Genomic DNA, 13,733 nt, shown 5'->3' with positions numbered 1-13,733 from the left:
CCCAAACCACTTGTACTGTTTATCGTCCTCTTTTTTTTGTTTTCCTTAATTCCTTTATTAATTTAATGTCCTACTAAGTAAAATGCTAAAATATATAAATAATAGTTTATAAAAATAAAACTTTAGAATATCAGGTGTTGTGATTCAAAAGTCGATAAATAGGCTTTTGAGAAGGCCAAAATACTCAGGTGTCAACTTGTTCATTGTGATTTTAAACCAGGTTTGGTCACAAATTAAAACATTTTCAACGATGGTATGTAATTCAAGAATTCATATTGATTTAGGTTCTCGAAACCTTAAAATATTGAACAAAATCTATATAGAACCTTATAGTAAGGACAATAATCACCGTAATCAGGAAGTCCATGTGATGAAACTTGATATTATAAGGACCAATGATGAAAAATGTTTCATTTTTAGACTAAACAAGATGAAAAATATACAAACTACCTTAATCATGTCAAATCTTGTGTTTAATTGTTCTTTATTGCAAAAGTAAGATGCCAAAATATACAAACTAATGATAACATAATGCTCTAACTGACCCTCTTGGTTGAGTTCTTTGAACCTGCAAAGCCAACACATTAAAGAAACATAGTAAAAACCTTTTTAGGAACAAACCTGATATAATAAAGTCTTCACCCAATATATTTATAAGATAAAAATACAAAAAGTTAAAAATGATGAAATTAATTACAAGTAAGGATTAAAATAAAAATTTGTTAAGAAATAGTCATCTGCAGGAGGGATATTTGAATCAACATGTATTTTCTGATGGTTTCAAAATTTGAATTATCCGAAATTCAGGGAAGAATATAGAATTTGTTGAGAAGTATAAGGATTCAAAGCACAGGTTAAAATTTAATATTATTTTATTGATGACTACTTGTACTATTAGCTTAATGATTTGAACGTCTTAAAAAAATAATATTATTATATTCAATCTATGTTTAGAAATAGTGAGATTTTTTTTATAAGATAGTATATATATATATATATATATATATATATATATACACATCTAACGTAATAAATAAGAATGATTTTGCCACATGTCCTCTTCTCCTTCATTTTGACACTTGTCATTTTCTAGATTTTTTTGAATTATTTAATATCCACTTGTCATTTTTATAGTTTTTTTCTTTTTTTATTCAAATCTCACTTATTAAATGTCACCTCATATTAATTAATTTTATAAATATATTAATTAATGTGCATAATAATTTTCTATTAATATATTAATTAATGTAGATAGTACATTCCACTTGTGAATTCATATTAATTAATTTTATTAGTATAAATTAATTAAGACCAAATTACATAAATAGTCCATGCGGTTTATAAAAAGGTCACACGGGTTTCACACCTATATATATATATATATATATATATATATATATATATATATATATATATATATATATATATATATATATATGCATTTTTAGATGAGTCATAATCCATTCTACCTCTTTTATTTATAGTTAATTTTTTTAAATGATACCATTTGATAAATTTGAGATAAAATATGAATAATATTAGCCCTATCAAAACAATGAGTTGAAATTGCCATATTTAAATTAATAATTATTTGCATTATTACGATATCTAATTTATAATAGGGGGGGGGGGGGTTATATATATCTTTAGCATATATAACTTAAAAAGATCATTTGAGTATCTGCTTTTCTATTTGACAAATTGCACTTGAACGAAAAGTACATACGTTTCGATTTTGATTTTCAAAAATATATATTTGGAAACGATTTTCACAAATATAATTATAATTTTTAAAGTAAACTAATAATAGTATAATATAAATTGTAATTTTATATGATGAAAATTAGAATTTAGAGCAATTCCGAACGACGTGGGAGGGAACCCCAGCTAAGCGAAGAGAAAAGAAAAGAAAAGAAACAGTCGCCTTTCATCAACAAAACACGAAAACTTAGGGATCCCATTTTCCTTAAAAATCTCAAGAATCCGACTTCCATATTCGGCAGCGGCCCGTCAATCAACTCGATCTCTGCTCTGCTGCCTGATTTTTCACTGTTCTTATTCGATTTGTACGAACATCGGATCAATTTATTGTTCTTTTTACGGATTAAGCTGCTTGGAAGGGATATACTCGTTGATTTGTGTATTAGCTTGTTAAATTTAATTAATGAAGCATAGGTAGAAGCTGTAGTTGATCTGTTGTTACATTGAAGTGATTTCAGGCGCTGCCGTTTCCCCGATCTGATCCAAGTTTAACTGCAAATGGTATGTGTTATTCTGAATATTCATTCAACTAGTTAGCAGTATTTACTTGAAACTTGTAGCTAATTACGATCTACGTTTTTAAAAAAATGTTTGGTATGAAATGTCGGTGTTTTGTGTTTAATAGATGTCTATTTCAGCTCTTTATTATATTTAGTAACGATTAATTCGTTTAAAGATGTTCCTTTTTTTCAAATAATTTTATTTTTCTGGGGAAAAGAATGGTTCTTGATTAATATCTATAGATGACTAGAATTCTGTAGAGTTGGTCAAAATTATGCATATTTTAGATTTGGACCTAGGGTGCTCTGGATGCTGAACTACCTTTCTGTCGTTAGGTGGTTAAATGTGAAGCTCATATGATGATGGATGCGTCTTTTTTATATTTAAATCCATCTACATTGTTGATCCTGTTAGCATATGCTTTTTCCTTGTTGTCATTTCATTGAATTTATAACTGATGAGATGTAAGGAACCAACTTCTTTAACAAAATTTGTGGGAATATCTTATAGAAGTATCCCTAACTTCAAAACATATTGGTACCTTATGTAGGCTGCAGTCAGTGTAGGGGTTGGATCACTTGTTTGGGTGGAGGATCCAGACGAGGCTTGGATAGATGGGGAAGTTATTGAGGTTACTGGTGAAAACATCAAGATTGCTTCTACTTCAGGAAAGACGGTTAGTATTGTTTCTTAACTTCTAGCTTCTTATATTAAATATATTTTGAGTTGACATTATCATTGAAAATTTAATGATAACCTGCTTGTTGAGTTTTTATGTCATTTGTCTTTGTTATCCCATTGGATGATTGAAAGATCAGTCAAGGAGAGCTTTGTCTTTTCTTGTATACTTTGTCTTTTTGCAATGCTTCAAACTCTTTTGTTTGCACATGAGAAATGGAGGCATTGTATTTGTCTAGTTATGTTTATAATTGTTTCCTTTTCATTCTATTATAGGTTGTTGCCAAGTCATCACATGTATATCCTAAAGATGCCGAAGCACCACCATGTGGAGTGGATGATATGACAAAGCTTGCTTATTTGCATGAACCAGGGGTTCTTGCTAACTTAAGATCTAGATACGATATAAATGAGATATATGTGAGTTCTGTTATGACCTATTCTTTTAATATAAACATCTCAGACACATAATCGAAGCTAATGAACTTAAAATGGTGCTATTGCTACCAGACTTACACAGGGAGTATATTGATAGCTGTAAATCCTTTCACAAGATTGCCACATTTGTATGATAGCCATATGATGGCACAATACAAAGGGGCAGCATTTGGGGAATTGAGCCCCCATCCTTTTGCAGTTGCAGATGCAGCATACAGGTACTGTTTCACAATCATATTGTGGTATGTTGATTATGGAATCACAATAAGTGAAAAAAAATCAATTGATTTGGTGCAGAGTTATGATCAATGAAGGGATAAGTCAGTCAATTTTGGTTAGTGGAGAGAGTGGAGCTGGTAAAACTGAAAGCACAAAACAGCTCATGCGTTATCTTGCTTACATGGGAGGTAGAGCGTCAACTGATGGAAGGAGTGTTGAACAAAAAGTCTTGGAGGTGTTTACTCTTTACATTTATAAACTTTTTTTTTACTAGATATTTATAATGGATCATAATATTTTTATGCTTTCTTCATGTTGTAGTCCAATCCTGTGTTGGAAGCTTTTGGTAATGCGAAAACTGTCAGAAACAATAACTCAAGGTGGGAATAACCTCTTCTTCTTTAAAGTTCTACCATGTTGTACATTAGTTAGTGGTATCTAATTATTGCTATTGCTTCAGTCGTTTTGGTAAGTTTGTGGAGATTCAGTTTGATGAGAAGGGAAGAATATCAGGGGCTGCTATCAGAACATATTTGTTGGAAAGATCTCGTGTTTGTCAACTATCTGATCCTGAGAGGAATTATCATTGCTTCTACATGCTTTGTGCTGCACCACCTGAGGTAAAATGGGGTTTGACCCTATTTGACCCTATTTTTTGGCATTCATTTTGTGAACAAAAATATAAAATATGCTTACAGACTGTATCATCTTCGACATATCTCTGCTTTATTTTCTTAAAATGTTCTCTTGAATCTTCTTATTTGGTGTGTTTTCTGTATTACTCATATCCATTATGCTTCCAGGATTTAAAAAGATACAAAGTGGGAGATCCAAAGACATTTCATTATCTTAATCAATCAAACTGCTACCAGATAGATGGGCTAGATGAAAGAAAAGAATACATTGCTACAAAGAATGCAATGGATGTTGTTGGAATTCACTCTGAGGAGCAGGTAAGTTTAAATAATAACTCAAAAAGCAAAAGTTTGGTTTAACCAACCGCATGTTACCTTCCACTTTTTTTTTTTTTTTTTTTTTATTTTTATTTTTTTTTTAATAATTATTTCTTTCTACAGGATGGAATTTTTAGAGTTGTGGCTGCAATTCTTCATCTGGGGAACATAGAGTTTACAAAAGGAAAGGAAATGGATTCATCTACACCCAAAGATGAAAAATCTTGGTTTCATCTAAAAACTGCTGCAGAGCTGTTCATGTGAGTGGCCAAATTTATTACACAAATTTAACTGAGAGTGATAAGCACTAGTAAATGTTCTAATAAGCTAAAGATTTGTTCAGGTGTGATGTGAAATCTTTAGAGGATTCTCTATGCAAACGTGTAATTGTAACACGTGATGAGACTATCACCAAATGGCTGGATCCAGAAGCTGCTGCTATCAGTAGAGATGCATTAGCAAAAGTTGTTTACTCAAGATTATTTGACTGGTAAGCTTCACTTTGTTTCATGATTTCATGCTGACTTAACTACATTTTCAACAGCTTCGATAGCTATGTTAAAGTTATGTACTTTTAACTATAATTATATTATCCAATTTGCATTGCAGGCTTGTTGATAGGATTAATAACTCAATTGGTCAAGATCCAGACTCGAAATACATAATCGGAGTGCTGGACATTTACGGATTCGAGAGTTTTAAGACAAACAGGTGCTTTACTGGTATGCCTTTTGTTTTCATAGTTGACCAGTTATGCCAAGTGGCATAATATCTTATTCCAAATGTGGATTCTTTCAGCTTCGAGCAATTTTGCATCAATCTGACAAATGAGAAACTCCAACAACATTTCAATCAGGTATAAATCTTTTCCAAGTTCATTGCTGAAATATAAATACTTGTGTATTACACATGGTTATCCGGTGAGCTATTTTTGTTTTGCAGCATGTCTTCAAAATGGAGCAAGAAGAGTATACAAAAGAAGAAATCAACTGGAGCTACATTGAGTTTATTGACAACCAAGATATCTTGGATCTCATTGAGAAGGTTTGGTGTTTATATGCTAAAATCAGTATCTAAGCAATGTTCATATCATTTCAGCTCTGATGCATTTTCTTTCTTTTGTATAGAAACCTGGTGGCATTATAGCTCTTCTAGATGAAGCTTGGTAAGTAGTCAAACATAGGAAACAGTTGTGTCAAGATGTGGATTCTATATAAAAAGATATAATTATGGCATTTTGTAAACACTAAACAACCACTTGTGTTTCTGCAGTATGTTTCCTAGATCAACACATGAAACATTTGCACAAAAGCTTTATCAAACATTTAAGAACCACCAGCGTTTCACCAAGCCAAAGTTGGCTCGTTCTGACTTCACCATTTGTCATTATGCTGGAGATGTAAGTTCTTTTAAGAATAAACACTTTCTGGTTTTTTGAGAAATCATGAATTTGAATTGTATTTTTAGGTCACATATCAAACGGAGTTGTTTCTTGACAAAAACAAAGATTATGTCATTGCTGAACATCAAGCGCTCTTGAGTGCTTCAAGTTGTTCCTTCGTTGCAAGTTTGTTTCCAACTTCATCTGATGAATCCTCCAAATCATCAAAGTTCTCTTCAATTGGTACACGATTCAAGGTATGATCTCTCACCCTCAATTTCCCCTCTTAAACACCATTGCAAACACACAGAATAATTGTTTCTTTTTTCTTTTTCGTTTCAGCAACAACTGCAACAACTGCTTGAAACTTTGAGTTCAACAGAGCCTCATTACATACGTTGTGTAAAGCCCAACAATCTTCTCAAGCCTGCTATCTTTGAAAACCATAATGTTCTACAACAACTTCGATGTGGGGTAAGTACGTGCGTGACAATGACACATCATTTTTCTTCCACTCATTTTTTGTATTTCATGTTTCTGTATATATATTTAATTGATACACAATGTTTAATTCAGGGAGTCTTGGAGGCTATCAGGATCAGTTGTGCTGGATATCCCACCAGAAAACCGTTTGTTGAGTTTGTTGATCGGTTTGGCATTCTGGCTCCTGAAGTCTTGGATGGCAAGTAAGTTGAAAGATCATTTATTTATTTATTATTATTTTTGTTTCTGATAACTCAATTGTTTAATGAGATGAATAAACTGAGCTAAAACTATCCTTGTAAATGACTTATGATAGCAACGATGAAGTCCTTGCTTGCAAGAGGCTTCTTGAAAAAGTTGGACTTGAAGGGTATCAGGTAGGACTGCAAGTCTGCAATTCCATTTGTTGGAAGCTTTTCTGCATACAGAATCTTAAAATTCAAGAATCCTTTTTTTTATGCAGATTGGTAAAACAAAGGTGTTTTTAAGAGCTGGACAGATGGCTGAGCTGGATGCTCGCAGGACTGAGGTGTTAGGTAGATCAGCCAGCATCATTCAAAGAAAAGTCCGTTCATATATTGCTAGAAAAAGTTACATATTGTTGCGTCGATCTATCTTGCAAATTCAATCTATTTGCAGAGGTACTTTTTCTTGTTGACTTTCAGATTTACATTTACTTTCTTAGACAAGTTTAAGCATCTGACACCTGTCATGTTTAATTCTTTTTGACCAGGTCAACTTACTCGTCAAGTTTATGAAAGCATGAGAAGAGAAGCTGCTTCTATACGGATTCAAAGAAATTTGCGAATGTATCTTGCAAGGAAAGCTTACAAGGAGCTTCACTTTTCTGCTGTTTCTATCCAAACTGGCTTAAGAGGAATGTCTGCACGTAATGAGCTTCGCTTTAGAAGGCAAACAAAAGCAGCAATCTTTATTCAGGTCTTGTAACTTTTCCCCCCAAATGTGTTATTGTTTGTCATCAGTCAAACATGATGGTAATTCTTGATTTTGACTTTCTTTAATTCTTGACAACAGAGCCATTGTCGCAAGTTTTTGGCTCGCTTGCACTTTGTGAAAGCAAAGAAGGCTGCAGTTACTATACAATGTTCGTGGAGAGGAAAGGTTGCTCGTAAAGAACTGAAAAAGCTTAAAATGGTAAAATATTCCACTGTATCTGTAACATTTTGATGTTAATACAAAACAGATTTTGGTAGTTACTCTGTTTTTTCTTGGAATGTAGGCTGCAAGGGAAACTGGTGCACTGCAAGCTGCGAAAAATAAACTAGAAAAGCAAGTTGAAGAGCTGACATGGAGACTGCAACTTGAGAAGCGAATGAGGGTAAGAGCAGAGAATGAGATTTTGTGTTTTAACTTTTATGTGAACTCTATCATCTGTTTGTCTTTCACTGTATGTGTAATGACACCATTTTTTACAGGCTGATTTGGAAGAAGCCAAAACACAGGAAAATGCAAAACTACAATCTGCTTTACAGGATATGCAATCTCAATTCAAAGAGACTAAAGAGTTGCTCATGAAGGAACGTGAAACTACCAAAAAGGTAGTTGAAGCTGTTCCTGTCATTCAGGAAGTCCAAGTTGTTGACCATGAGCTCACGAATAAGCTTACTTCTGAAAATGAGAAGCTCAAGGTAAGAAAGCTCAAGTTTATTGGCCAATTTTCAGGATTTACTTTTTTATGAGCTTGAGCCTTGAGTTTTATTTGTTATGTGGTTGTTCTTTTATTAATAGGATTTGGTTAGCTCTCTGGAAAAGAAAATTGATGATACAGAGAAGAAGTATGAAGAAACAAATAAACTCAGTGAGGAGAGACTGAAACAAGCTTTGGATGCAGAGACGAAAATTATTCAGTTAAAAACTGCCATGCAGAGGTTTGTGCCCAATTATTTTAACCATATATATATATATATATATATATATATATATATATATATATATATATATATATATAAATTCTTATTCAGAGCTTCTCAATATGTATTTTAATTTTATTTCTTGATTCAGTCTTCAAGAAAAGGTTTCTGACATGGCATCTGAGAATCAAATTCTTCGACAGAAAGCATTTTCTACAACTTCTGCACGTATGGCTGACTACCCACAAACTCCTGAAGCTAAGGTGTGTAAATCCATCTCTTCATTTTTATCATTCTATTCTTTTTTTACTTCAAGTATTTACCCATTTAGTAATTTTTCCTAACAGAGCATGGTGAATGGTCACTTTGCAAATGAGGTATGTAAAGCAATGTTATACTGGATGCGGTACACTATTGTCATATTAATATAATGTTTGAATGAAGTTTTGCTTACCATGCTGGAGGAAATATTTGCAGGAGACACAAACACCTGCTGCTAGGAATTTGAATAATGAATTTGACAGTAAGGCTAAAAGACCACCAGTTGATCGTCAACATGTATGATGATATCCTTTCTTTTTGCAACTGAGTCTTTTGAATAGTGGTATTATTATTATTATTATTATATTGATAATTCATTCAAATGTTGTTGTTGCAGGAAAACGTTGATGCTCTTATTGAATGTGTTAAGAAAGACATTGGTTTCAGTCAGGGAAAACCTGTAGCTGCATTTACTATATACAAATGCCTTATCCAATGGAAGTCTTTTGAAGCCGAAAGGACTAGCGTGTTTGATCGTCTCATTCAGATGATTGGTTCAGCCATCGAGGTATTTTTTCCAGAAAAAAATCAAAAGGGAACATTCATTTTTTTTTTTATTTTTTATTTTTTATTTTAGATTCATTAAAAGTAAAAAAAAATTATTTTGCAGGATCAAGATAATAATGAACACATGGCATATTGGTTATCGAATTCGTCTACTTTGTTGTTCTTACTGCAAAGGAGTATTAAATCTGATGGTGCTAATTCAGTTCGTAAACCTCCACCTCCAACTTCACTGTTTGGGAGAATGACAATGGTATTGCTTGCTATTTGATGCTTAATATTATATTAATGTATATTCAGATATTGATATGATTTGGTTTTATTATGTAAACAGGGATTTCGTTCATCCCCCTCTACAGTGAACCTGGCTGCAGCTAATGCAGCTCTTGAGGTAGTACGCCAGGTGGAGGCCAAATACCCTGCCCTTCTTTTTAAGCAGCAGTTAACCGCATATGTGGAGAAAATGTATGGCATTATCCGTGACAATTTGAAGAAGGAATTGGGATCATTCCTCACGTTATGTATTCAGGTACTTTAAACTTACTCTTCTTATAAACCATATGGTTAATTAAATGAGTTGATTCATTCATTTTTGCAACTGTGAAAAAATTTAGGCACCACGAGCATCCAAGGGAGTGCTACGATCCGGGCGATCCTTTAGCAAAGATTCACAATCTAATCATTGGCAAGGCATCATTGACTGCCTCAACACTCTCCTCACTACATTGAAAGAAAATTTCGTATGTATCCTCTTTTTCCTTGATATATTATTATTAGATGTTGGAATGCTTATATATATGGCTGTTGCGTTTCAGGTTCCCCCAATCATTGTTCAGAAAATATTTACTCAGATTTTCTCATACATCAACGTACAGCTATTCAACAGGCAAGTTTACTCCAAATTTGATTTGTTTCTGAATTTTGGCTTATCATATTCCTTGATTTTACTCATCAAACTTTTTCTTTTTGTTTCACCTAATATTGTAATCCAGTCTTCTTTTGCGCCGGGAGTGTTGTACCTTTAGCAATGGAGAATATGTGAAAGCCGGGTTAGCTGAGTTGGAGCTATGGTGTGCTCAGGCTAAAGAAGAGGTACATATAATATAATATAAATATATTTCCCATAAAATTGTTATAAAATCATTGAGATATTGTTGTAAACTTATCTCTACTTTCTGTTTGCTACTGAAAAGTGTTGTTATGTTTTTGCAGTATGCGGGGTCAGCTTGGGATGAACTTAAGCACATTAGACAAGCTGTTGGGTTCTTGGTATGTATACCTTTATTTATTTATTTATATATTTATTTATTTCAAGATATGATTGTTTTAACATGTTTGATGCCATCTTCAGGTTATACATCAAAAGTACAGAATATCATATGACGAAATCATCCATGATCTATGCCCGGTACATCTCTCTCTCTCTCTCACACACACACACAGATATACTTTATATTATTTTGAAGTGACTGATTTGATTGATATACGGGTGTTTATTACCAGATTCTAAGTGTCCAGCAGTTGTATAGAATATGCACGCTTTACTGGGACGACAATTATAACACCCGAAGTGTATCCCCAGATGTAAGTTATTAATTTTAAAAAATTCTATATTTTCGAGAATTATGATAGATTAGGCTATTTCTATATATAAATTATCTGTCTCATTTTTTTTTTTTTAATAAAAAAAACAGGTGATTTCAAGCATGCGGGTATTGATGACAGAGGACTCCAACAGTGCTGCCAGCAGTTCATTTTTACTTGATGACAATTCCAGGTAAAATTTACACCTATAGTTTATCAAATTAAGTCATGTTCTCAATAAGTTGATTAGATGAATTAATTAACATCCATTTTTTTTAATTGAATTGAATTGCAGCATACCTTTCTCTGTTGATGATCTGTCAAGTTCACTGCAAGTAAAAGAGTTTGCAGATGTGAAACCAGCACTAGAACTCATTGAGAATCCAGCCTTCCTATTTTTACACGAGTAAAGGCCACGGAAACATGAACATACACTACCCACCACCCACACATATCATATCATATCATATCATATCATATATAAATATATTATTCTTATGTTTGCAAATATAGCATACGCTTTGATTGTTGTAAAAAGGTCAATTCTTTATTATTTTTTTTTCTTCTCGCTTCTGCCCTTTTCAAACTGTAACATTGTTGTTACTTTCCTTTAGCATGCCATATTTTTGGGTTTTTCTGCTATGGTCAGCAGTATTCTTTAATCTTTATACGAGATAGGAGAGGGGTATTCGTTTTGTTATGTTATCTGGTCAAATGTCTGGGTTTTTATATTCTACACTTTCACTTCTTGTAATGAAATATATCATATCATCAGCTACACAAATTTATATGGAAAGTACTTTGTAATTTGGATTTTCAAATTCTTTCAACTAACCAACCAAATATTGAGCAATTAAATATATGCGACTTTCGTGGTCCTTTAAGTATGCATGTTAAAATTTCTTTTCTTGATGGAGTCTTTTATTATAAAAAAACATGTTATTAAAATGTTGTTTTAGTATATTCTTTTGTGACAGAGAACATCTGTGTTGGAAATTATTGATCTGTAAGTCTCACTATTTAAATTGAGGGTATCCCTTTAGAACACTTGAATTCTTTTTGAAAACTATTATACTCGGGATTGAGTTCAATAATTTGCTACTTGAAGCAAATGGTCTCGAAGTAGGGAAAGGCCATTGGAGCCACATTCCTGCAGGGAACATGAGGCCAACTCCCTCAGGAAAAGGTTTCGGGGTTGTTTTCCCCAAGCATCATGTGCGTCTTCCATGCTTCTAATGACCATATTCTCCAGTTATCTTTTTGAAAAAAATAAAATAAAAGAAAATCTACGTTTTTCTAATTTGTAATAAATCAATCAAACTTTCTCAAATTTCTAAAATCAAACAATGGATTTATATAGTTTAGATTTAGTACTTGACAAATATGTGTATAACAGATGCGTTCATCTTCAATTCTTCCACATCAAGTTCAGAAGTTGTGCCCTCATATAATACGTGTAACTCCCAAAATTTATGGTTTTGACGTGCATTTTTTGGTGTTGCGAACTCTAATAACGGCCTTAGTGTTCTTTGTCAGTCGTCATTATTCAACAAAGAAGAACATGAAATTGCAACCAATTGCTCATTTCATGTTAATGGTGTACAATACAAGTATACCCTACTTGGGCTACTTTTGTGCAAATATATACCCATCTAACTAAAAAAAAAGGTTAAAGGCAAAATAAGAATCAATAAAAAAGGATGTCGAACGAGTTTTTGGTATCCTAAAAAAGTAGTTGGGGTATACTAGCACAACTTGCACGGGCAATGGTTCCAAGGAAAATCAGAAAAATAATATACACTTGCATTATTTTACACAATATGGTTTTAAAAGACAAATGTGTAATGATATGTCAAGTGGAATATATTGCAAACACCTACATACCAAATCTCAACAACTAGGTTTTTTAGCTAGTATATATTTTATAATTTATTCTTAAGTTTTGTTTTCTATAAGACCAACTCCAATCAACCACTAAAACACAATTATAAAGGCCAATAAAGTGGTGTTTTCATTCCAATCAACCTTTAAAAAACACCATTTTAGTGTTTGGGATAACTTCACACACCAAATATGAAGGCCAAACTACTTGGCCTCTAAAAATCACAACTTTAGTGATTGGTTGGAATGCAAACACCATTTTAGTGTTAACAAATCACAAATTTAGTGATTTATGGTTGGAGTTGTTCTAAGGGTGCATGAAATGGTGTGCGGTTTGCATAATTAGGTTGGCAGTACCACCTTGGCCATAAATCCGAGTCATCGTATGGGCCACAGGCTTGGTCATTGGTGGGTTCTACAACTTGTAAAGAATTTTGGATTTTTGCATGCAAAGATTCTCTTTGACCATTGACCACGATTAACGAGTGATATATATATATATATATATATATATATATATATATATATATATAGGTTCAATAGAAAATTCATAACTAAGACAACATATATTGGAACCAATAAGCAAGTAACACGTGTCCAATTTTTTATTCATAAGTAATGTACTGTAGAAGTTATTTATATAGTTTAATCTAAAATGATGTGCTGTCATGTTTTCATTGGTTCCAATATGTGTTGTCTTAATCATGCATTTTCAATAGAACCCTCGCCTAGAGCAACATATGCTAGAATCAATAATCAAATGACACATGTTCATTTCTTTATTCATAATTAATGTATTGTAAAAGTTATTTATGTAGTTTACTCTAAAGTAATGTATTGTAGTTCTTTCATTGGTTTTAGCATGTCTTGCCCTAATCATGCATTTTCCATAGAACCTTCGCATATATATATATATATATATATATATATATATATATATTGTGTGCCCGTAAGCACAATTCTATACCAATGAATGAATAAAATCAATGGTCATGATCTGAGGGTCTATGATATTACAATAAGGTAACATGTACCATATAATCACACAAATTTCAACAGAAGAGTGTTTTGGTCAATTAACCTACATTAAAAAAGGAAATTTTCGGATTTTAAGGGATACTTAATTTTTTTTTTTTTAAATCTAAGTTTTTTAAATTA

General features: G+C 32.5%; 1 protein-coding gene across 1 annotated transcript; it reads left to right on the top strand.

Annotated features, from left to right (window-relative positions):
* Nucleotides 1-1,853: 1,853 nt before the first annotated feature.
* XIG (myosin-like protein XIG) lies at nt 1,854-11,515 on the top strand. Its single transcript, XM_079003861.1, has 38 exons — nt 1,854-2,262; nt 2,813-2,938; nt 3,217-3,360; nt 3,451-3,596; nt 3,676-3,832; nt 3,919-3,977; nt 4,058-4,217; nt 4,401-4,550; nt 4,674-4,810; nt 4,894-5,040; nt 5,160-5,261; nt 5,349-5,406; nt 5,493-5,594; nt 5,678-5,715; nt 5,823-5,949; nt 6,018-6,188; nt 6,274-6,405; nt 6,508-6,617; nt 6,731-6,791; nt 6,878-7,055; nt 7,148-7,353; nt 7,450-7,569; nt 7,655-7,753; nt 7,851-8,063; nt 8,164-8,303; nt 8,437-8,548; nt 8,633-8,662; nt 8,763-8,843; nt 8,944-9,114; nt 9,217-9,363; nt 9,445-9,639; nt 9,725-9,996; nt 10,103-10,202; nt 10,323-10,379; nt 10,462-10,518; nt 10,614-10,694; nt 10,805-10,887; nt 10,990-11,515. Exons 1-38 carry the CDS (start codon nt 2,260-2,262, stop codon nt 11,102-11,104), a joined length of 4,587 nt encoding a protein of 1,528 aa, XP_078859987.1. The 5' UTR covers nt 1,854-2,259; the 3' UTR covers nt 11,105-11,515.
* The last annotated feature ends 2,218 nt before the right edge of the window (nt 11,516-13,733 follow it).

This window comes from Lactuca serriola, chromosome 5 (genome assembly GCF_051521515.1).
Source record: "Lactuca serriola cultivar US96UC23 chromosome 5, Lser_US96UC23_V15, whole genome shotgun sequence".
Lineage (NCBI taxonomy): Eukaryota > Viridiplantae > Streptophyta > Magnoliopsida > Asterales > Asteraceae > Lactuca > Lactuca serriola.
Note: the sequence above shows the minus strand (reverse complement) of the source record. Positions and strands in the feature narration are given on the sequence as shown.

What these genes read in the sequence shown, in the direction of transcription:
- XIG (XM_079003861.1), top strand. An exon ending in TTGGACTTGAAGGGTATCAG is followed by an intron (nt 6,792 to 6,877) that starts GTAGGACTGCAA and finishes TTTTTTATGCAG; the next exon opens with ATTGGTAAAACAAAGGTGTT. An exon ending in ATGGTCACTTTGCAAATGAG is followed by an intron (nt 8,663 to 8,762) that starts GTATGTAAAGCA and finishes AAATATTTGCAG; the next exon opens with GAGACACAAACACCTGCTGC.